The sequence below is a fragment of the Schistocerca americana genome, chromosome 1 (assembly GCF_021461395.2).
Source record: "Schistocerca americana isolate TAMUIC-IGC-003095 chromosome 1, iqSchAmer2.1, whole genome shotgun sequence".
NCBI lineage: Eukaryota > Metazoa > Arthropoda > Insecta > Orthoptera > Acrididae > Schistocerca > Schistocerca americana.
This window is the reverse complement of record NC_060119.1, coordinates 1,124,708,531-1,124,734,162: the sequence shown is the minus strand read 5'-3', so window position 1 is coordinate 1,124,734,162 and position 25,632 is coordinate 1,124,708,531. Positions and strand designations below refer to the sequence as shown.

Here is a 25,632-nt window from a genome sequence, read left to right as displayed (position 1 = left end):
GTCCACTGTTCAAAGTGCTGTCAATGCGAGCAAGAGGTGACCGAGAAGTGTAACCGATGGCACCCCATACCATCACGCCGGGTGATACGCCAGTATGGCGATGACGAATACACGCTTCCAATGTGCGTTCACCATGATGACGCCAAACACGGATGCGACCATCATGATACTGTAAACAAAACCTGGATTCATCCGAAAAAATGACGTTTTACCATTCGTGCACGCAGGTTCGTCGTTGAGTACACCATCGCAGGTGCTCCTGTGTGATGCAGCCTCACGGGTAACCGCAGCCACGGTCTCCGAGCTGATAGTCCATGCTGCTGGCAACGTCGTCGAACTGTTCGTGCAGACGGTTGTTGTCTTGCAAACCTCCCCATCTGTTACCTCAGGGATCGAGACGTGGCTGCACGAGCCTTTAAAGCCATGCGGATAAGGCGCCTGTCATCTCGACTGCTAGTAATTCGAGGCCGTTGGAATCCAGCATGGCGTTCCGTATTACCCTCCTGAACCCACCGATTCCATATTCTGCTAACAGTCATTGGATCTCGACCAACGCGAGCAGCAATGTCGCGATGCGATAAACCGCAATCGCGATAGGCTACAATCCGACCTTTATCAAAGTCGGAAAGGTGATGGTACGCATTTCTCCTCCTTACACGAGGCATCACAACAACGTTTCACGAGGCAACGCCGGTCAGCTGCTGTTTGTGTATGAGAGATCGGTTGGAAACTTTCCTCATGTCAGCACGTTGTAGGCGCCAACCTTGTGTGAATGCTCTGAAAAGCTAATCATTTGCATATCACAGCATATTCTTACTGTCGGTTAAATTTCGCGTCTGTAGCACGTCATCTTCGTGGTGTAGCAACTTTTATGGCCAGTAGTGTATCAGGGCCCACGGCAGACCCTGTGACTACTAGGCAACAGGACATATTCTCAATAGAAGTGACTGAAATGCTAATCATTTCTGCAGAACGTGCTAACGTACCTGTCTTGTGAATATGAACTACGTTTCTCTAGTAGCTCAAGGCGTCATGTTTTTTTCTGAACATTACTGTAAAATCGCACATAGGACAACCTTGCCATTAGAGATAACAAACAGTTGACTGAGGTTGCTGCTTATATTTCCATCCCGCTAAACTCATTTTTTTGGCATACTGACATTTTATTTAAGATGAGTCATCATGGCTTGAATGTAACTACGCTGAAGACAGCTACACATTAGCTGAAATCAGTCCGCAATAAATAGATTAAAATTAACGACCAATACTTCCCTTCCTCCTATCTTGGATCCAGTTAGTATGATATATAACCTTTTAACGTTGCGAGCTAACTCCCATTTTGACAAAACCCTTCTGGGGAGGTAAACGCAAGCAGCGCTTAAAGATACTGACATTTCGTTTGAAATTTGAGGAAACGGTTGACTAATCAGACTGGTCAGTTTAATGACGAGCGTGTCGAAACCGTTCATATTTGGGTGGGCGACCAGGCTACAACAGAGGTGAGAAAGAAGACAATTATCCTATTTGACGGAGGTGATTTTCTGACGCCACAGCTCACAAAGCTGTCCTGAAGTGCTTGAGAGCGACTGGAATCAAATATATGTTCTCATTCTGCGACCATCAAAATTTTCAGATGAATTTTTGTCCTTCACATGGCATGATCAAGATAGACCAACAACAGAATTTTGGGCCTATACAGAACCATTCCAACAGCGTTCTTCCCGCCCACGATTCGCAGAAGGAACATCAAGAGGAGAAATGGAACTGGTGTGGTGTGAGCCTCTGCCACACACTGTATAGTGCGGCCCCTACAAACATACACTCCTGGAAATGGAAAAAAGAACACACTGACACCGGTGTGTCAGACCCACCATACTTGCTCCGGACACTGCGAGAGGGCTGTACAAGCAATGATCACACGCACGGCACAGCGGACACACCAGGAACCGTGGTGTTGGCCGTCGAATGGCGCTAGCTGCGCAGCATTTGTGCACCGCCGCCGTCAGTGTCAGCCAGTTTGCCGTGGCATACGGAGCTCCATCGCAGTCTTTAACACTGGTAGCATGCCGCGACAGCGTGGACGTGAACCGTACGTGCAGTTGACGGACTCTGAGCGAGGCGCGTATAGTGGGCATGCGGGAGGCCGGGTGGACGTACCGCCGAATTGCTCGACACGTGGGGCGTGAGGTCTCCACAGTACATCGATGTTGTCGCCAGTGGTCGGCGGAAGGTGCACGTGCCCGTCGACCTGGGACCGGGCCGCAGCGACGCACGGATGCACGCCAAGACCGTAGGATCCTACGCAGTGCCGTAGGGAACCGCACCGCCACTTCCCAGCAAATTAGGGACACTGTTGCTCCTGGGGTATCGGCGAGGACCATTCGCAACCGTCTCCATGAAGCTGGGCTACGGTCCCGCGCACCGTTAGGCCGTCTTCCGCTCACGCCCCAACATCGTGCAGCCCGCCTCCAGTGGTGTCGCGACGGGCGTAAATGGAGGGACGAATGGAGACGTGTCGTCATCAGCGATGAGAGTCGCTTCTGCCTTGGTGCCAATGATGGTCGTATGCGTGTTTGGCGCCGTGCAGGTGAGCGCCACAATCAGGACTGCATACGGCCGAGGCACACAGGGCCAACACCCGGCATCATGGTGTGGGGAGCGATCTCCTACACTGGCCGTACACCACTGGTGATCGTCGAGGGGACACTGAATAGTGCACGGTACATCCAAACCGTCATCGAACCCATCGTTCTACCATTCCTAGACCGGCAAGGGAACTTACTGTTCCAACAGGACAATGCACGTCCGCATGTATCCCGTGCCACCCAACGTGCTCAAGAAGGTGTAAGTCAACTACCCTGGCCGGCAAGATCTCCGGATCTGTCCTCCATTGAGCATGTTTGGGACTGGATGAAGCGTCGTCTCACGCGGTCTGCACGTCCAGCACGAACGCTGGTCCAACTGAGGCGCTAGGTGGAAATGGCATGGCAAGCCGTTCCACAGGACTACATCCAGCATCTCTACGATCGTCTCCATGGGAGAATAGCAGCCTGCATTGCTGCGAAATGTGGATATACACTGTACTAGTGCCGACATTGTGCATGCTCTGTTGCCTGTGTCTATGTGCCTGTGGTTCTGTCAGTGTGATCATGTGATGTATCTGACCCCAGGAATGTGTCAATAAAGTTTCCCCTTCCTGGGACAATGAATTCACGGTGTTCTTATTTCAATTTCCAGGAGTGTAGATGTCAGTAGCTACTAGTTAGGGAGGATAACATGGTGTGTACAGCTGGACAGAGGGCTTTGAAAAGATATGGAAGTAAGTATTCGCGGAAACAGGAGTTCGCACTAGCATGTTATGCTGAATGTTGTTGCTGGTTTCCAATAACTGTTTTCTGCATTAAAAGCAACATTTCATTCTTTAGTTTCAGGTATTTACGAGGTAACGAGTCTCTGAAGCAGGTACTCTTATCCCCGTGTGATGGAAGAAATAAGTGTCCAGGTCAGCGAGTTGAAAGAAAGCAGACAAGAAGACTCACTGGCAAAGCCATCTGATGATCACGCCAAACCCAGAGAACAGCATGAAGCGGTCACCACCTTACACGATGGCACCAGGTAGGCAGACTATGGGTATTGCTTGCAAAATTTAGCACACAACATAAAAAGGTAGTTGTAATCAGAGCAGCGCCGTGATGAGTTGTGAGCCATGGATGGCTCATGCTATGCGTTGGATTAAACCTTAGTTGCTATTGTGTATTCAGTCTTCCGCGGTTATTGCGATTATGCTGTTATCCTCTTTTTCCACGGGTGGCATCAGCAGTGTGTATCTATATTTGCACCTTGGGCTATCTTTGGCCTGGCGCTTATAGTTTCTATCTGGGCTGTGTGCGGGCAGTTGGGCAGTTGGTGTGGAGCAGCGAGGAAATCTCCGCGGCGTGTAGTTTGGCCGGGCCCGCTGGTGGCCTCTATGTGGTGTCAGAATATGTGGCTCACCGATCCAGGACATGAAAGTTGAGTTTGACTTAATCTACCAGCAAGTCATGACTGTTCACTTTGTGTCGTTTGGAGTTCGTTGTCGGCTGTTGGGATATTCCCGCGAGCGACAATGTGTGTTTTTAAGTTGGCAAATTTTAGCCACCCTCTGGTGGAGTTTAACTGTACTCGGTTATTTTAACAAAAGTGCACCAGAGGAATCTTCTGCCTTGTGGAAGTTAACGTTCCGGCTACCTGCCCTAGCCGTTGATGTAAATTCAGGCAGTGTATTTTCGTCATCGTGTTGTCGCTGTCCAGCATGGTGTGTAGTTTGACAGGTCAATGCATAATTGTTTGTGGGCGCCAATACCTTCTACGTTGTTCCATTGAACTCCCTGTTGTGTGATAGTCAGGTGAAGCGGAGGTTATCCTGTAAGTGGGTCCGTTGACTGTCTGTCAGTTGGGTTGTCGTCAGATCGACAATAGTTGGGCCGACTGCCTGTCTCACCTAAGTGAGCATTTGTGTTTGAATTCCAGGCCGACCCTGAGAACTTCTGAGCGCCCTTGGGTGTACTGCCTTTTCTTGTTTGTTCTTGCTGTTTGTACTTGTATGGCTTCTAGCAGATTTTTAGATTAAGATTGTTTTGCCCTTGAGCCTTCAGCATAATTTAAAAACTGTTTTATGTAAAGCCATTGGTATTTTTTTTTAACTACTGATATTGAGTCTTAAGTAATGGGCCTTCGGCGGATTTTGAATTCAAGTTGTTTGCTGTTAAAGTATCAGATTCTTTGGCCTTCGGCCTAATTAAGGAACTGTTTTAAGATAAGGCTTTGCTTTTTAAATTTCTGATTTTGGATGAGCTTTAAGTTATTGGCTTTCAGCCGTTATTAAATTAAAGTGGTCTTGGCATGAGATTGTACGGTGCATTCAGCCGCTAAGTAAGCTCCAAAACTAAAGCTGACTTTTGAAAAATTCGGCGACCCAATCATCGTGTAAAGTGATGTGTTGAATGTTTTTGGGAATACCACCATGTGGTGTTGACAGATTACGCTCTAAAAGTCAAACTTGCATACATTAAACATAGTCTGACAGTGTTATGGGTCTCTGTCAAGGCGATGTGTCATTGTAAGCTGTTCAAGGGCGTGGTTTGCTCCTCGAAAACTCCCCAGCTCATCCAGAACATTTAAAGCAAGTTGCCAACCGTCGCACCACTTTGGAACATTTTCAAGATTCGACAATATTTCTACAGCTTCTTTAACATAGTGTTTCATTGCAAATAATTCCATTATCTGAGAAGTTTGAGCTTACAACTAATAGTGTCTGTCAGGTCGCTAACGTGCAACATGAACATTAAGCGTCCCTACATACTTCCCTGGGACACGCTTCAAGTTACGTCGACAACTACCGACGTCTCTCCAGACGACGTAACACCCTGGGACTTTCCTAGCCAGAAATCCTTAATACAGTGCCACATTACACTTGATATCCCGTACGATCATACTTTCGATAATATACGTAGATGTGGTACTGAGTCAAACGTTACTTGGAAGTGGAGAGATACTACGTCTCACTGACTGCCTTTATTCATAGCTTCCCAGCAGTCACGTGAGAACACAATAAATCTCTTTTCGAAAGGTCTGCGTTTGCGGAATCTGCACTGGCTGGCAGGGAGAAGGCCCTTGTGTTTGAGATACGTCGTTAAGTTCGAGCTCACCATATGCTCCAAAATGAAAAGCGTCCCCTGGCATAAACTTCACAGTGATACCGAGAGAACATGTACATATGTAGAAATTCAACAAATAATTTCATTGGACCGTCCATCTTTCGAGCTACTTGATCTGCCTTCTTCCGCTTAATTCTGTCTACGTACTTACTTCTTACAACATAGGCTGTTCTCTGGTGCGTTCATTTGTGTCTGTTAGTGTTTGTTTGGTCCAATCGATTTGTATTTGGACCGTTGCGTCAACATGGCAGTGTATGGCGGCAATTGCAGATTAAGTGTAATTTTTTCGGTTTCTGTTTTCTACACTCGGACGAGCTGAAGGTTTCTCAAAATAACAATCTTGAACGTGGGTGGAGATCAGCAACCGTATTGAAGGTTTGATGGAGGGTAGATACGCCAACCGGTTGCACAAATTTTATTGCATTCCCTGGTTTTGGTACCAACTAAGACGATGATGATGATGATTGGACTGTGGGGCGCTCAACTGAGCGGTTATCAGCGCCCGTATAAATTCCCAACCTTTCCTCAGTCCAATCTTGCCACTTGCATGAATGATGATGAAATGATGAGGACGACACAAATACCCAGTCATTTAGAGGGAGGTGAAAATCCCTGACTCCGCCGGGAATCGAATCCGGGACCCCGTGCTCGGGAAGCGAGAACGCGACCCCGAAGCCACGAGCTGCAGACTGTACCAATTAAGGGCATCTTCGTCAGTATGATCTACAGTTACCTATAAAAAAATATTAATCAACATACCAGAATAACAAATATGCATAACGTACATAGGTTCCATCGCATCGAGAGGTAATAAAACAATACAAACTGAAGTGCCGAAGTCCATTCAATAAAAGTTTAGTAAAGTCAGTGTTAAAAGCATAAGCAAAGCAAACCACTAGGGCTGGCATCAGACGCAGTAACAGCACTACAGGAGGGTAACAGCGCAATGCGCCCCACTTTTGGGACGCGATTGCCGTAGAGCGGCACGCGAGAAAACATCTATGTTACAAATGAAAATAATTACTACAACAGAACTAGCTAAATAACGGACGTATAATAGTAGATAATAAAAGAAAGATACAAGAAATGCTGCACGTTGAAACAACAGTTCTTACACATCATCTGTCGAGTGCATAAAGCATTAAAGTGCTCAATATGAGTAGAATTAACACAGCAGGAATAGCAGCCATGGAATACAATAACAACAATTAAAAGAGGAGGAAAACTATGTTTCAGAACTGTCTTTGTAAAGACCGACAACCAAGGAACGGCAGTAATTGCTAAAATAAATTCGTAGTCAAGTCTGCTGTAAACGAACAGAATGTCATCATGTACCTAGAATGTAACTGAAAACGTACATAAACAAAGCAATAAATTTTAGAAAAATTTTTCCTTCAAAGAATTAGCGAAGATGCCTGCCACTGGGCTGCTCACTGACAAGCAGTCAGGTTGTTTTTTCATTTTACCATTAAATTCAAAGTAGTTGTATTTCTGCACTGTTTCTAGCAAACAGATCAGTAATTTTTTCGCAACAAATACCTTTTTTAAAGGTGTTCTTTACGTTACTAGAGCACAAATGTAAGGATATAGATGCATATCTCGCTAGGGGTAAGATAGATACTGCCTACAGGAAAATTAAAGAGACCTTTGGAGAAAAGAGACCCACTTACATGAATATCAAGAGCTCAGATAAAAACCCAGTTCTAAGCAAAGAAGAGAAAGCAGAAAGATGGAAGGAGTATATAGAGGGTCTATACAAGGGCGATATACTTGAAGACAATATTGTGGAAATAGAAGAGGACGTAGATGAAGATGAAACGGGAGATATGATACTGCGTGAAGAGTTTAACAGAGCTCTGAAAGACCTAAGTGGAAACGAGGCCCCGGAGTAGACAACATTCCATTAGAACTACTGACGGCCTTGGGAGAGCTAGTCCTGACAAAACTCTACCATCTAGTGACCAAGATGTGTGAGAAAGGTGAAATACCACCAGACTTCAAGAAGAATATAATAATTCCAATCCCAAAAAAGCAGGTGTCGACAGATGTGAAAATTACCGAACTATGAGTTTAATGAGTCACGGCTGCAAAATACTAACGCGAATTCTTTACAGACGAATGGAAAAATTGATAGAAGCCGATATCTGGGAAGATCAGTTTGGATTCCGTAGAAATGTTGGAACACGCGAGGCAATACTGACCCTACGACGTATCTTAGAAGATAGATTAAGCATTTGTGGACTTAGAGAAAGCTGTTGCAATGTTGACTGGAATGCTCTCTTTCAAATTCTGAAAGTGGCTGGGGTTAAATACAGGAGCGAAAGCTATTTACAATTTCATGTCCATTATAATTATCCGGGCTGTTATGCCTGGTCGGTTGATGAATTCTGTGCTGATTCCCAACGTTTCGTCTCCGACTGCGGGAGAGATCTTCAAGGGGGTCCGTAGCTAGATGGAAGGTCCAACACACACACTGGCTCGCTACTGACTGACCAGTGTGTGTGTTGGACCTTCCATCAAGCTACGGACCCCTTGAAGATGTCTCCCGCAGTCGGAGACGAAACGTTGGGAATCACCACAGAATTCATCAACCGACCACGGCATAACAGCTCGGATAATTATAATGGACATGATATTTCCGGCCGTGAAAGTTTACATTTTAGTATTTACAATTTGTACAGAAACCACATGGCAGTTCCAAGAGTCGAAGAATATGAAAGGGAAGCACTGGTTGGAAAGGGAGTGACACAGGTTTGAAGCCTATCCCCAATGTTATTCAATCTGTATATTGAGCAAGCAGTAAGGAAAACAAAAGAAAAATTCGGAGTGGAAATTAAAATCCATGGAGAAGAAACAAAAACTTTGAGGTTCGCTGATGACATTGTAATTCTATCAGAGACAGCAAAGGACTTGGAATAGCAGCTGAACGGAATGGACAGTGTCTTGAAAGGAGGAAATAAGATGAACATCAACAAAAGCTAAACGAGGATAATGGAAAGTAGACGAATTAAATCGGGTGATGCTGAGAGTATTAGATTAGGAAATGAGACACTTAATGTAGTAAAGAAGTTTTGCTATTTGGGGAGCAAAATAACTGATGATGGTCGAAGTACAGAGGAAATAAAATGTAGACTGGCAATGGCAAGGAAAGCGTTTCTGAAGAAGAGAAATGTGTTAACATGGAGTTAAATGTCAGGAAGTCGTTTCTGAAAGTATTTGTATGGAGTGTAGCCATGTAAACGTGGACGATAAATAGTTGGACAAGAAGAGAATAGAAGCTTTCGCAATGTGGTGCTACAAAAGAATGTTGGTTAGACGGGTAGATCACAAAACTAATGAGGAGGTATTGATTAGAGTTGTGGAGAAAAGAAATTTGTGGCACAACTTGACTAGAAGAAGGGATCGGTTGGTAGGACTTATTCTGAGGCATCAAGGGATCAACAATTTAGTATTGGTGGGAAGCGTGGAGGCTAAAATTCGTTGAGGGAGACCAAGAGATGAATACACTAAACAGATTCACAAGGATGTAGGTTGCAGTAGGTACTGGGAGATGAAGGAGCTTGCACAGGATAGAGTAGCATGGAGAGCTGCATCAAGCCAGTCTCTGGACTGAAGACCACAACAACAACATGTTATTCTCTATGATGTTGATGATTGTTTGAACTGGTGTACGTGAGTAGCCTTTACTTGTGCGCATGTAATCGTAAATGCAAACCTGGGAATGTGAACTGACAACCTAAGTGCGCTATTCAGCATAACGCCACATCACTTACATGAAATTGAAGATAATACTTTGTGTGTGTATGTGTAAAAACCGATCTTATTCATAAGCAAACAAATAAGCAAATAAATAAGCAAACCAATAATTTCACGCTCAGCAGGCTTGGTCAGTGCAAAATGTTTGAAAAAAAATCGTAACTGTATTTAAAGAGAATTGTAATGTCGACCATTATAAGAAAACACACGAAAATTTCTGCAGTGACATATGACCCTGGTAAAGTAAAGAAAATGGCAAAACCTACATTGCGCAAAGGAAACGAAACAGTCAAGTATTATGTATCTCACCTGCACAGTAATACTCCGAATCGGCCATATATGAAAAAAACTGCTAAAAACAAACTACAGTTGGTCCATCTTGACACAGAATACCAAAGAAACGGATGACAAACTCTAAGTCGAACTTATCAAAGAAAACAATTACAGACTAATACGAAAATTCATTTAATCTGATAACTTCCACGGTTCAGCAAATTATCGAAAACTCGACTGTGACGAGGGTGAAATGGACCAACAATACAAGGCTACAAAAACAAACATTTTACCTCATCAAATACCTTGTTCTTCATTTCAAAAGCCTTTTTTCGTCCTTATGCTATCGAGCCATTGTTATGATTCATCATTCCTCCTCGTAATAAATCTGCAAGTCACATAGTTCCAAAAATGCGACCATGCATTACACTGTATACTCAACGAAAAAAAATCCGACTGCTGCAAATTGCAGCTGTCCATTACCGGCTGTCAAAGATTCTACGACTCCACAGTGCTGCCAACATAGACACAGATACTGTTGCCTAACAACTGTTTCTATGGCCGCAGTTCTCCGAATATATCATTTTCCTTTACAAATATTAACACATCCAACAACATCACCAAAAAATAGCCATCTTACACCGGTACATTGCTGTTCTATTGGTAATATCGAATGAAAATTATTTTATATCTTGACCGCATTCCAAGGTCTTAATTTGATTTACTAGAGGCTGGTTTTTAGTGACTGAGTAAATATTTTGAAATACGAACGACATTTTTATATTGTCGTTAAGAAATTTTGCCAAATTATGATTAGCATTGTTCATACTATTCGTGATTGGTCGAACTGGATGAAGCAATCGTATGTACTTTGGACTGTGAGTGCAATTTTGGGGCGTGTGAATTCATATTAACTATCTGTTTTTTTATGGAATGCTTCGAGGAAATGCTTAGCGTCGCCAATAAATGATTTAATTTCTTTTCGTAATGCAGGAATTAATAACTGAAGCATTACCCTTGTCTGATTTCGAATTGAGGGCTTCATTTTTTTAAGTTTGGCATTAATGTTTTTAATCACTTTTAGAGTGAACGCGTTGTCTAGGGGTAGTGCTTCTCATTAGTAATGAAAACGTCCTCGGTCTTAAATTTCGAATAAAAGCCACCAGCAAGGGAGGCCAAAGACGTGCGGCTAACAAGTCACCCTCGTTCTGCCAACGGCCTTGTCAAAGAGGGCAGATGAGCGGACAGAGGTTCAGAGCAAGCTCTTGCCCTCGGAGTAGAAAAATGCCCCTGAAAAATGAAAAATGGAATGATCACCAATGATCAATGGCATGAGAATGCAGAAGGCAACTATTGCATTAAATACACATAACGTGTATCCACAGGACATGTAGCCTGAAACTAAAAGTGTCTTGATGATCTTTCCATTGGCAAACGTTTTCGGACTAGTCCCCCATTCGGATCTCCGTGTGGGTATTGCCAAAGGAAGGTGATCATGCGAAAAAATTAAATAACCAACGAAAGGGTAACGTTCTACGAATCGATGTGTGAAATATAAGGAGTCTGTGCGTTGTAGGAAAGCTAGAATATCTGAACAGGGAGCTGTTAAGGATCAGTCTAAATATAGTGATTCTCAGTGAAGCGAAGTGGGAAGAAGGCAAGGATTTCAGGTCAGACGAATTTAACGTAATAACAATTGTAGCAGAAAATGGTATTAACGGGAGTAGGATTCGCTATGAATAGGAAGGTAGAGCAGAGAGTGAGTTATTGTGGACAATTCCGTGGTAGGGTTGTTCTCATCAGAATTGACAACAAAGGAACACCGACAACAAAAGTTCAGGTATACATGCCAACGTCGCAAACAAAAGATGGAGAGACAGAGAAATTCATTACATGAAAAACTAATAGTCATGGAAGACTTCAACACGGTGGTACGGCAATGAGTGGAAGAAGGGGTTATGTGAGAATACGGGTTTAGCTGGCCGCTGTGGCTGAGCGGTTCTAGGCGCTTCCGTCCGGAACCGCGCTGCTGTTACGGTAGCAGGTTTGAATCCTGCCTCGGGCGTGGGTGTGTGTGATGTCCTTAGGTTAGTTAGATTTAAGTAGTTCTAAGTCTAGGGGACTGATGACCTCAGATGTTAAGACCCATAGTTCTTAGAGCCATTTGAACCATTTTGAATACGGGTTTGATAATATAAATCAGAGAGAAGGAAGGCTAATTGAGTTTTCCAATAAATTTCAGCTTGTAATAACAAACACTCTGTTCAAGAATCAAGAGAGGAGTAGGTGTACTTGGTAAAGGCCTGGAGACACAGTAATGTTTCAGTTACATTACGTCATGGTCAGATGGAGATAACGAAATCAGGTATTGGTTTATAATGTCTAGCGAGGAACAGATATAGACTGAGATCACAATTTGGTAAACATGAAGGGTAGGGTGATGTTTAAGAGAGTAGTCACGAAGAATCGAAGAAATGGGCTACGAAAGTACTGAAGACATCGTATGCTTGAAGTTCTCTGAGTCTATAGACATTGCAATACAGAATACTTCAGCAGGCCGGTCATTTAGGGGCCAATGGGCATATTCCAAAAGAGCTATCACAGACGTTGGAGAGAAAAACATAGGTGCGAGTGAAGTAACTGCGAGAAAACCATGGGTAAAAGAAGAACTACTTAGTGATCGACGAAAGAAAAAAGTACACAAATTTTCAGGGAACTTCAGGAACAGAGAAATACAAGTTACTAACGAATGAAATAAACAGGAAGCTAAGCGAAATGGCTGCATGAGAAATGTGAAGTAATAGAAACAGAAATAATTGACTGATGGACTGACTCGCCATACAGAAAAGTCGAAACAAACTTAGGCGAAATTAAAAGCAAGGGTGGTACCATGAAGAGTGCAATGGGAAAGCCACTGTTATATTTGGGAGGGCGAATAGGTGGAAACAGTAAACCGAAGGCCTCTATGATGAAGAGAGCTTGTCTGATGACGTGACAGAAGAAGAAACAGGAGACAATAAGGAAGAGATACGGGATCCAGTATTAGAAACGGAATTTTAAAAGGCTTTGGAAGACTTAAAATCAAATGAGGCAGAAGGGATGGATAAAATCGTTTGGGCATTGGCAACACCCAAACGACTATTCACGTTGGTGCGCAGGATGTGTGACACTGGATAAATGCCATCAGATTTTCGGAAAAACATCATCCATGCAGTTCCGAAGATGCAACAGCCGAAAAGTGCGAGTTATCGCAGAATCAGCTTAAAAGTTCATACATCCTAGTCGCTGACAGGAATAATATACAGAAGAAGTGAAAATAAAACTGGGGGTCAGTTAGAAGACCCTTAGTTTGGCTTTAGGAAAGGGAAAGGCACTGCAGAAGTATCTCTGACGTTGCGGCTGATAATCAAAGCAAGACTGAAGAAAGTATAAGACATGGCCACAAGATATGTCAACCTTGAAAAGGCTTTCAACAATGTAAATTGGTGCATGATGTTCGACATTCTGAGGAAAATGGGGGTAAGGTATACGGAAAGACGGGTGATATACGATATGTACAAGAATCAATAGGGAACAATAGGGAACAATAAGGGTGGAAGATCAAGTACGAAGTGTTAGAATTGAAAAGCGTGTAAGATAGGGATGTAGTCTTCCGCCCCTACTGTTCAGTTTATCCATCGAAGAAGCAATGAGGGAAATAAAAGAAAGGTTCCAGAGGGGGATTAAAATTCAACGTGGAAGGATATCAACGATAGGTTTTGCTGTTGACGTGCTATCCTCAGTGAAGGTGGGGGCGTATTACAGGATCTAAGTGCTGAATGTAGCTTGAGAGTAGGTCGAAGTAAATAACGAGAAGTAGCAGAAATGAGAATAGAGAGAAACTTATCATCAGGATCAATGGTACGAAGTAGAAGAAGCTAAGGAATTCTGCTACCTATGCCAAGGAGGGTACAGGAAGCAGACTAGCGCAGGCAAAAAGGGCATTCCTGGCCAAGAGAAGTCTGCTAGTATCAAACATAGGCCGTAATTTGAAGAAGAAGTTTCTGAGAATGTATGGTGGTGAAACATGTACTGCGAGAAGACCGGAAAAGAGCAGGATCGAAGCATCTGAGATGTAGTGCTACGGAAGAATGTTGAAATTTAGGTGGACTGATAAGGTAACAAAAGAGGAGGTTCTCCACAGAATCGGAGACGAAAGGAATATGTGAAAAACACTGACAAGAAAAAGGAACAGGATGGCAGGACCTGTGTCAAGACATCCGGGAAATACTTACATGGTACTAGAGGGAACTGTAGAAGGTAAAAGTTGTAGAGAAAGACAGAGACTGGAATACATCCAGAAATAACAGGTCGTAGATTGCAAATGCTACTCTGAGATGAGAAGCTTGGTACAGGAGATGAATTCATGGAGTGCTGCATCAAAGCGTGCGGAAGACTGATAACTCAAAAAAGAAGTCGTTATTAAACGAACATTGACTTTTAACTAAATTTTTGTTGGAAATGTTACATACGTCATAGGCTATCCTTATTTGAAGAGAATTTTTTCAATTTAATACTGTCAAGACCCGCCACTTTTTCGACCAAGTTTTAATCTGACATTTGGCATTACATTGTATTTTAAATTGTTTTCTAAGAGTGATGATTCTTCACGCGGAAAATGTATTTCAGTCTTGTTTGAAGATATATCAAAAAAACTTATGATCTGACTTTTGAAAGCTATTAGTAACAAAAGATTTTGGCACAGTTAAAACACATTGAACCTTAGCGAATTTCTTTTCACAGCTACTGTAAATACGATTTGTACTGTTATCTTACCCATGGTTAGTAAAATCCCAGACATATCAGTCTGATAATTTAATTCATAAGAAAACTTTTTGTAAGTTATAAGTGCAGTAAGAAAGCTTCTTCATTTAGTCTGTTTGTCATCTTGCAAAGAGAACTGATATTTTTCGGAAATTACTTTTTGTTCTATGCTCTTAAAAGTTGTTGGTTCTTTCATACACTGCCTGAAGGTTCAGAATGGCTTTTACGTGACTAGGTTACAATCCCATTTCTTTACAACGCATGTTATAAATAATTACTGTACATTTGTATAATAATTTTCCTCTTACGTCTTTGTACTTTGTGACAGCATTGCATATTTGGCCTAGGAAAAATCTGACAACCCGTTGACTTATTACAACGGATGTAGATTTCAACTGCAGCATAGACATATTTAGTGCATACCTTAAAATGACTTCCATATTATTATACTACATCCTCGTACAAAATACAGAAAAAATATATAACCAAAAGAACTGGTGGCTTGCCCACGTGGGTATACACTGCTGAGCCAAAACATTATGACCACTAGCTTAATATCTTGTTTGCCCGTCTTTGGAACAAAATGTATCACTGATTCTGTGTAGCAGGGATCCGATAGTTTGTTGGTAGGTTTGTGAAGGTATGTGGCATTAGAACTCTACGCACAGGTCATGCAATTCGCGTAGATTACGTGCCGCTATTTGCATACGCGGTGATCGCACCCGATAGTGACCCAAATGGGTTCGATAGGACTTATATGAGACGAATTTGGTCACCGAGATATCAACGTGAGTTCACCGTTAAGCTCCTCAAACCACAGTGGAACGGTTCTGGCCCCCAGACATGGACAATTTTAAGGCTGAAAGATGACATCGCTGTAAAAATTGTTTTCCATCACTACGGTTCCGAGAGTACAGAAAATGGGAATAGAGATCAACATAAACATTATTTCCACCCTTTTTGAAACCTTTTTGAAAACCACACATTGCATGTTGTACCACCATACAGCGAGACGTTCAGAGGTAGTGGTCCAGACTGCTGTACACACTGGTCCTCTAACACCCAGTAGCACGTCCTCTTGCATTGATGCATGCCTGTATTCGTAGTGGCATACTATCCACAAGCTCATCGAGGCACTGGTGGTCCAGATCGTCCCACTCCTCAACGGCGACTCGACGTAGATCCATCAGAGTGGTTGGTCGGTCACTTGGTCACTTCGTCCATAAACAGCCCTTTTCAATCTATTCCAGGCATGTTCGACAGCGTTTATGTCTGGAGAACATGCTGGCCACTCTAGTCGAGCGATGTCGTTATCCTGAAAAAAGTCATTATTAATAAGATGTGCACGATGGGCGCGCGAATTGTCGTCCATGAGGACGAATGCCTCGCAAATATGCTGCCGATATGGTTGCACTGTCGATGGCATTCAGGTATCGTACAGCCGTTACGGCGTCTTCCATGACCACCAGCGGCTTACGTTGGCCCCACATAATGCCACCCCAAAACAGCAGGGAACCTCCACCTTCCTGTACTCGCTGGACAGTGTATCTAAGGCGTTCAGCCTGATCGGGTTGCCTCCAAACACGTCTCAGACGATAGTCTGGTTGAAGGCAAATGCGACAGTCATCGGTGAAGAGAACCTGATTCCAATCCTGAGCGGTCCATTCCGCATGTTTTTGGGACCATCTGCACCGCGCTGCATGGTGTCGTGGTTGCAAAGACGGACCTCACCGTGGACGTCGGGGGTGAAGTTGCGCATTATGCAGCCTATAGTTCACAGTTTGAGTCGTAACACGACGTCCTGTGGCTACACGAAAAGCATTATTCAACATGGTGGCGTTGCTGTCAGCCATAATCCGTAGGTAGCGGTCATCCACTGCAGTAGTAGCCCTTGAGCGGCCTCCGCGAGGCATGTCATCGACAGTTCCTGTCTCTCTGTATTTCCTCTATGTCCAAACAACATCGCTTTGGTTCACTCCGAGACGCCTGGACACTTCCCTTGTTGAGAGCCCTTCCTGGCACAAAGTAACATTGTGCACTCGATCGAACCGCAGTATTGACCGTCTAGGCGTGGTTGAAGTACAGGAAACAAGAGCAGTGTACCCCCTTCCTGGTGGAATGACTGGAACTGATCGGCTGTCGGACCCCATCCGTCTAATAGGCGCTGCTCATGCATGGTTGTTTACATCTTTGGGCGGGTTTAGTGACATCTCTGAACAGTCAAATGGACTGTGTCTGTCATACAATATCCACAGTCAACGCCTATCTTCAGGAGTTCTGGGAACTGGGGTATGCAAAACTGTTTTGATGTGTGTATAAAGGGATACAGGTGGTTCGCAGCTGTCAGCGTGTTTTCGATTACTACCACACTTTCCATACAAGCGCAGGTGACTGTCTTCCGTAGCGTAATACCGCTCTCACCAGCTTGCGCCCGTGGCGTCGCCGTTCACCTCGATGACGGCATTGGTACAGCCGCGCATCGGCCTAGTGCAGGAAAAATGTGCTCACCTGAAGAACTCATACATTTTCATTGATCGACGGTCGACTCCCGATGTTCCCGTGCCCACTGCAATCGTAACTGACGGTGTCCTTGGGTCAACCTGTGAACACGTAGGGGTGGTCTGCTTTGGAGTTTCCGAAATTCCTTCACCAGGGAAGACGAATGGAATATTCCAGAATTTGAAACACGAACAGCTGCTAGCATGAGTTTCTTAGAAGTAGATACCTTAGTGGTTGCGAAGCAACTCAGATCGCTTGATACGGGCAACTCTTCAGGTCCAGATTGTATACCGATTAGGTTCCTTTCAGATTACGCTGATGAAATAGCTCCCTACTTAGCAATCATATACAACCACTCGCTCACCGATAGATCTGTACCTACAGATTGGAAAATTGCGCAGGTCGCACCAGTGTTTAAGAAGAGTAGTAGGAGTAATTCATCGAACTACAGACCTATATCATTGACGTCGGTTTGCAGTAGGGTTTTGGAGCATATACTGTATTCAAACATTATGAATCACCTCGAAGGGAACGATCTATTGATGAACTAATGGCCGCTATCGACAGGGGATCTCAAGTTGATTCCGTATTTCTAGATTTCCGGAAAGCTTTTTACACCGTTCCTCACAAGCGACTTCTAATCAAGCTGCGGGCCTATGGGGTATCGTCTCAGTTGTGCGACTGGATTTGTGATTTCCTGTCAAGAAGGTTGCAGTTCGTAGTAATAGACGGCAAATCATTGAGTAAAACTGAAGTGATATCAGGTGTTCCCCAGGGAAGCGTCCTGGGAACTCTGCTGTTCCTGATCTATATAAATGACCTGGCTGACAATCTGAGCAGTTCTGTTAGGTTGTTCGCAGATGATGCTGTAACTTACAGTCTAGTAAGGTCATCCGAAGACCAGTATCAGTTGCAAAGCGATTTAGAAAAGATTGCTGTATGGTGTGGCAGGTGGCAGTTGACGCTAAATAACGAAAAGTGTGAGGTGATCCACATGAGTTCCAAAAGAACTCGATAAATAGTAAAATTCTCAAGGCTGTCAATTCAACTAAGTACCTGGGTGTTAAAATTACGAACAACTTCAGTTGGAAAGACCACATAGATAATATTGTGGGGAAGGCGAACCAAAGGTTGCGTTTCATTGGCAGGACACTTAGAAGATGAAACAAGTCCACTAAAGAGACAGCTTACACTACACTCGTTCGTCCTCTGTTAGAATATTGCTGCGTAGTGTGGGATCCTTACCAGGTGGGACTGACGGAGGACATCGAAAGGGTGCAAAAAAGGGCAGCTCGTTTTGTATTATCACTTAACAGGGGAGAGAGTGTGGCAGATACGACACGCGAGTTGGGATGGAAGTCATTAAAGCAAAGACGTTTCTCGTCGCGGCGAGATCTATTTACGAAATTTCAGTCACCACCTTTCTCTTCCGAATGCGAAAATATTTTTTTGAGCCCAACCTACATAGGTTGTCAAAGTCACTTATCTCAATGGACTTCGCCATTTTCAGCCAATATCTTCGGTATGGTGATCCCCCGTCCGTGTTTGCTCCAGTTGTACACTTTTGTTACCGTGTCACTTGCCAACATCGCGTTGGGAAGTAGTCATAACGTTTAGGCTTATCGGTTTTATCGCATCTTATCTTACGTAGTATACTGGTTTAGCTACTTTACTTATGAGTCTATTTATCACACCTGTTTTGCTCTTCTGGCGGTTTTAACCTTCTTGGCTTGTCCCATTGCGCCCTTTTATCTTTTTCGCTTTCACACTGCAAGCTTACACTCTCATTCTTTCTTATGCTCTAGGATGGTGGATTTTGAGCCAGTGTGACAGTGTAATGAAACCCCCACTCTCGTCCATCGTTGTCCTTCATTGAACTGCTCTACATGCTGCAGTAACCGTGACACATTGTTGGCTCCGGTATCTGAATAAAATGACAGAAATTTTGAAAATAAAAATTAGTAAATCAGTATGGTTCCTTTCTGATTGAGCAACTGAACAACGATCATTGTTGACGGTGGCACGCATTCTCTCTATTGCATCTGATACACATGTAAAAAGACTGCGCGGCCAGAGTGGCCGAGCGATTCTTGGCGCTACAGTCAGGAACCGTGCGACCGCTACGGTCACAGGTTCGAATCCTGCTTCGAGCATGGAAGTGTGTCCTTAGGTCAGTTAGGTTTAAGTAGTTCTAAGTTCTAGGGGACTGATGACCTCAGATGTTAAGTCCCAAAGTGCTCAGAGCCATTTTGTAAAAAGACTCCAATGATTTCAAAATAAAGCTGGCTCCTGAAGTTTTTATCATTTACGAATCGTCGTAATTTAACACCACCATCATTTCTGTGTGTGGGGCCTGTATCTTACAAAAGCGAGAGCAGTAGACTCGCAGTTCGCAGACAGTGGCCAGATCAAATGTAGTTTACGCTTGCTCAGAATTATATAAGCCACTGTTAAATGATCCGCAAATAATATAAGGAATGCGCTTTGCTTACAGCAATGGCGGAACACAAATTTCATTCTGCATATTAGTCTCTTTACCATGATCTGATGACCTCACAGTTACAGGTTTTCTGAAACAAATATTAGAAAAAATTATAAAGCAAGTATCAGTTAATAATTACAGGGAGTACATATCCTTTTAAATGGAACATAAATATAACCCATTGTGACAGATTTAATTCTAAATCAAACTAATTCCATTACAGAGAGACTTAACATAAAATATGTCTTTTCAGTTCGGTGGAGACAACAGAAACGAGTATAGTTTGTTGAGAGGAGCTTGGCTTCCAGCTTACGTTTTGCAATAAAGCACTTGAAAATACAATTCCTCCGATTCGTTTCAGGCATAGGCTGATTTCACTGTTATTGCTTATATGAATTCACAGCTCATAAACATTTTATTATATTTTTTATAGACCACATGAAACATTTCCTTACGGAAAGAGCGCACATTCGCACAAGAAAATCAATCTGCAATATTTTTTTATATTTAAAAGTGATGATTTTCTTAAAGCAATCCTTTAGCTGATGCACTGAAATGTGCCCTGCCTGCACTTCAGTATATCGATCTGGCCAACGGATTAGGTCAGGTTCTAACGTTGGTTTACAAATGTTATATTCGGCGCTGGCAATAATTCCAGAGGTACTTCTGGACTGTGCAACTGTGGTTGCGTGATTACTGTAATTTCTGCTGGTAGATGGAAGATTGGTCCTGTTATATAGCATCTAGACCTGCTGATTGATAAGCCACTACCCTTCAGTTGAATCCATCTGGCCTCCGTGATCTTGCACTGCTCGTAACAACTAGTCAATACTACCATGTCACCACAAGTATAGCAAATCCAATGAAAAGCTGCTTGCTGGAAATGCACTTTAGGTTCCACGATATCCCTCACACTATCTTGTCCATTCTGTTTGGCTAAGAACAACTGTAACACGCATGTGCTCAAGCTAATTTGTTTAACTCTTGTCGGACCTACCGTGATCTTCCCCATTCAACGATCTGTAGCTCCTTCGTCGTTATTGTGTACTTGCAGCCATCTTCCGATGTTAGTAATGTTCCACGGATTCCAATCTACACGAACTCCTCAAGGGCTGCCCTCCTGACTGGGTATGTGTGAATGGCGTAACACTTCAGCTGTATATGTCTTCCTGTTACTATAAATCGAAAGTGAACTCACAATCGTGCCCGGTCAGTTTTCGCTTTTAGTGATGCTATGCGGGGATAGAAGGGCACGTTGTGTCTACTGGGTTCCATAATCAGGTATAACTCAGGCGGCAGCTTTCTCCATGCTGTCTATAACACTCACAAGTACTGTTCAGACGACAGAAAATTAGCACCCAGTTATCCATGAAACACATGATGTATATCTTCTTCCAAGTTTGAGGCTACCCCTCATGTGCCCCATAAGCTATATGATAATACTTGTAATAGCCTCCTCACTACAATTAGCTTGCGCATTACTTCTACTCATGCTTGCAGCACTCACAAAATCCGATTTATCGTGTCCTCCGGTTTCCTAGCGTAATCTATTACACTACTTGACGATTTCCGTAATCACCATGTGTTGTTAAGCATTTCACTCTCACTGTCTTTGTAACCTGCCACGGTTCTGGCTACTTATTTCCCTCCGCCAGTCTACTTACTGCTCGCACAGTTTTTCGTTTCATTCTCTAATATCACCCTCGCATGTGTATGGATAGTGAGAATATCCTAGTAGTATTCTTGCAAATCCTAAGATGCAATGAGAGAAGAAAGTTAGATTTACTCCAATAAATGTAACTGTGAAATGGATTTTTGATCATGTATTACTTACGGTTACTCCTGTAAATACACCTAAACCTGCGTACATTACACTTAGTGCCTCGCAGAGGGTCACCGAACCACCTTCGCGATAATTCGGTTTTATTCTACTCTCGAACAGTGTGCAGAAAAAACGAACATCTATTTCTTTCCATGCGAGCTCTGATTTTACTCACTTTGTTGTGGTCACCGTTTCTTCCTACGTAGGTCGGCGGCAATAAAATATTTTCACATTCGGAGGAGACAATTGGTGATAGAAATTTCGGAAAAATTCCCACCGCAACCAGAAACGCCTTTGTTTTATTGATGTCCACCCCACATCCTGTTTCATTTCCGTCACGTCCTCTCCCCTATTTCTCGATAATACAAAACGTGTAGCCCTTCTTTGAACTTCTTCGATGTATTCAGTTAGCCTTTTCTGGTAAGGATCTGAGACCACGCAGCACTATTCCAAAAGAAAACGGACAAGCGTAGCGTAGGCACTCTCTTTAGTACATCTGTTGCATCTTCCAAGTATTCTGCCAATAAAATACAGTGTTTGGTTCGCCTTCCCCACATTTTCTGTGTGTTCTTTCCAATTTAAGTTGTTCGCAATTGCAATTCTTAGATATTCAGTTGCATTTACGGGCTTCATATTTAAATGATTTATCGTGTAACCGACGTTAAGCGGATTTCTTTTAGTACTCATGTGGATGACCTCACAATTTTCATTATTGGGCTCAATTGCCAATTTTCACACCATACAGATAACTTTTCTAAATTGTTTTGCAGTTTGTTTGAATCTCTTGATGACTTTATTAGACAATACACGACAGTGTCATCTGCAAACAACCTAAGACTGCTGCTGTTCAGATTGTCTCCTAAATTGTTTGTATAGATAAGGAACAGCAGAAGCCTATGACACTACGTTGAGGAACGCCAGAAATCACTTCTCTGGTACTTGATAACTTTCCATCCATTACTACGAACTGTAGCCTCTCTGACAGGAAATCACGAACAATTTGAAATCCCTTGTCAGTAGCATTCAATACTTCGTTTGAGTAAAGAGCTAGTGGTGTTCCACAAGAAAGTTGTTTCTAAATCGGTGTTGACTGTGTCTCGCTTGACTGTTTCCTCGAGGTAATTCATAATGTTTGATCACGATACATGTTCCAAAATCCTGATGCATATCGATGTTAATGATGTGGATCTGCAATTGAGTGGATTACTCCTATTTCTTTTCTTGAATGTTGGTGTGACCTGTGCAACTTTCCAGTCTTTGGGTACGAATCTTTCTACGAGCGAGAGGTTGTATACGAGTGTTAAGTACGGAGCTATTGAATCAGCGTAGTCTGAAAGAAGCATAATTAGTATACAGTCTGGATAGGAAGACTTGCTTTTATTAAGTGATGTAAGTTGCTTCACTACTTCGAAGATATCTACTTCTAAGTTACTCATGTTGCCAGCTGTTCTTGATTCGAATTGGGAAATATTTACTTCGTCTATTTTGGTGCAGCAATGTCAGAAGTCTGTGTTCAGTGACTCTGCTTTAGTAGCACTGCTATCGATAGTATTTCCGTTGCTATCACGCAGAGATGGCATTGATTGTGTCTTGCTGCTAGAATATTTTACATACCAGCACAGTCTCTTTGGATTTTGTGTCAAGTTTCGAGAGATAGTTTCGTTGTGGAAACTGTTATAAGCATCTCGCATTGAAGTCTGCTCTAAATTGCGAGCTTCTGTAAAAGATGCCAATCTTGGGTATTTTGCTTTCGCCTACATTTGACATATTGTTTTCGTTGTTTCTGAAACAGTGTTCTGGCCTGTTTTGTGTACCACGGGGAATCAGCTCCGTCTATTCTTAATTTATTTCGTACAACTCTCTCAATTGCTGTCGACACTGTTCCTCTGAATCTAAGTCACGTCTGCTCTACACTTATATTGTTAATTTAGAAGGAGTGGAGATTGTCTCTCAGGAAGGCGTCAAGCGAATTTTTGTCTGCTTTTTTGAATAAATGTATTTTTAGTTTATTTTTGGAGGATTTGAGAGTTATGATATTCAGTGTCGCTACGGCAAACCCGTGTTCACGATTCGCATTACTCACTTTCATGCTCATTAGCTCAGGACTGTTTGTTGCTAAGTGGTCAAGTGTGTTTTCACATCTGTTTTCTGTTCCAGTAGGTTCATGAACTAATTGTTCGAAATAATTTTCAGACAATACGTTTAGCACAAAATGCGTATATGTGGATTTAAACATGTATTTTCGACAACATATCGAGGGAAAATTTGAAGTCACCATCAACTTTGATTGAATAGGTCAGGTATGTGTTTGAAATTAGAGTCAAGTTTTCTTTCAACCTTTCAACAATTGTATCATTTGATTTGGGAGGTCGGTGAAAGGATCCAATTATTATTTTATTCCGGATGAAAGGAATGACCTCTACCTATACGAACTCACAGGAACTATCTACTTCCATTTCGCTACAAGATAAACTCCTTCAAAAAGGACCAAAGACGCCACTGCTGTCTTTAGCCTAGCCTTTCTGAACACCATTAGGTCCCTCGCAAAAATTTCGGCTTAACTTATCTCCGGACTTAGCCAGCTTTCAGAGCCTATAACGAAATGAGCAACAGTGCTTTCTATTAGCGTTCGGAGCTCTGGCACTTTCCGAGAGCAGTTAAGACAGTTTACAACTGTTATACCGATTGTTCCTAGATCTAAGTTCTTACTGCGTTCGACTTGCACCCATTGAGACTGAAGCCTTTCTATGTTTCCCCCAGACCCTCTAGCCTGAGAAACCGTCAAGTCCACGCCACTAACCCCCGTTACACGTGTAGCCACCTCCTGCGTGTAATGGACTACTGACTTATTTAGCAGAACCCGAAACCCCACCACCCTTCGGCGCAAATCGAGGAATGTGCAGCCTACACGATGACAGAACCATCTGCGCCCCTGAGTCAGTCCTTCCACTTGGCTCAGTATGAGAGGTCCACAATCGGCCCTCTCAACTACGTCACAAATGGAGAGATCTGCTTTCATCTCGCAAGCAAGACTGGCACCCTTTATTACTTCTGATAGCCACTCGAAACCAGAGACAATCTCTTCTGATCATTGGTACCGACGTGAGCCATCATCTGCAGGTGGCTGCATCCTGTGGTCTTCGTGGCATCTGGAAGGATCCATTCCACATCTGGATTGACTCCACCCGGTATGCACACAGAGTTCACACTGGTTTTTTTCCCCTCCTTAGCAGCCATTTATCTGATGGACCCCATAACGCGCCTAACATTGGAGCTCCCAACTATCAATAATCCCACCCCCTGTGACTGCCCGGGTCTCGCAGGCTGAGAGGTTTCCTCTGGAAAAGGACAGGCGACTGCATCTGGCTGAGCGACAATGTCAGCCACAGACAGCACCTGGAACCTGGTCGTCAGACTAACCAGGGAGTCCTTACTTTCCACCCCCTGGGAAGTCTTTCACTGCCTGCCACGCCCCAAGGCGACCTCCCACTCGACCACAGCTGAGGGGGTCAACATTAATGCGAGCAGTAACAGGGCTGGGCACCAATGCGGACCCATCGGCAGACTCCACCCGGTATGCACACCGAGTTCACACTGATTTTCTTCCCCTCTTAATAGCCATTTCCCTTTTTGACCCCATAACGCGCCTAACGAACTATCAGTTTAATAAGTCACAGCTGCAAAATACTAACGCGAATTCTTTACAGACGAATGGAAAAACTGGTAGAAGCCGACCTCGGGGAAGATCAGTTTGGATTCCGTAGAAATGTTGGAACACGTGAGGCAATACTGACCTTACGACTTATTTTAGAAGAAAGATTAAGAAAAGGCAAACCTACGTTTCTAGCATTTGTAGACTTAGAGAAAGCTTTTGACAATGTTAACTGGAATACTCACTTTCAAATTCTGAAGGTGGCAGGGGTAAAATACAGGGAAAAAAAGGCTATTTACAATTTGTACAGAAACCAGATGGCAGTTATAAGAGTCGAGGGGCATGAAAGGGAAGCAGTGGTTGGGAAAGGAGTGAGACAGGGTTGTAGCCTTTCCCCAATGTTATTCAATCTGTGTATTGAGCAAGCAGTAAAGGAAACAAAAGAAAAATTCGGAGTAGGTATTAAAATTCATGGAGAAGAAGTAAAAACTTTGAGGTTCGCCGATGACATTGTAATTCTGTCAGAGACAGCAAAGGACTTGGAAGAGCAGTTGAACGGAATGGACAGTGTCTTGAAAGGAGGATATAAGATGAACATCAACAAAAGCAAAACGAGGATAATGGAATGTAGTCAAATTGAGTCAGGTGA

At 43.2% G+C, this 25,632-nt stretch overlaps 1 protein-coding gene across 1 annotated transcript in view; it reads left to right on the top strand.

The window, feature by feature from the left end:
- Positions 1-3,433: 3,433 nt before the first annotated feature.
- Positions 3,434-25,632, top strand: part of LOC124551087 (caspase-1-like) — an 83,359-nt gene continuing 61,160 nt past the window's right edge. The window contains exon 1 of the mRNA XM_047126020.1: positions 3,434-3,615. Within this exon, the coding sequence (XP_046981976.1) occupies positions 3,482-3,615 (134 nt within the window). The 5' untranslated portion in view covers positions 3,434-3,481. The remainder of the gene's footprint in view (positions 3,616-25,632) is intronic.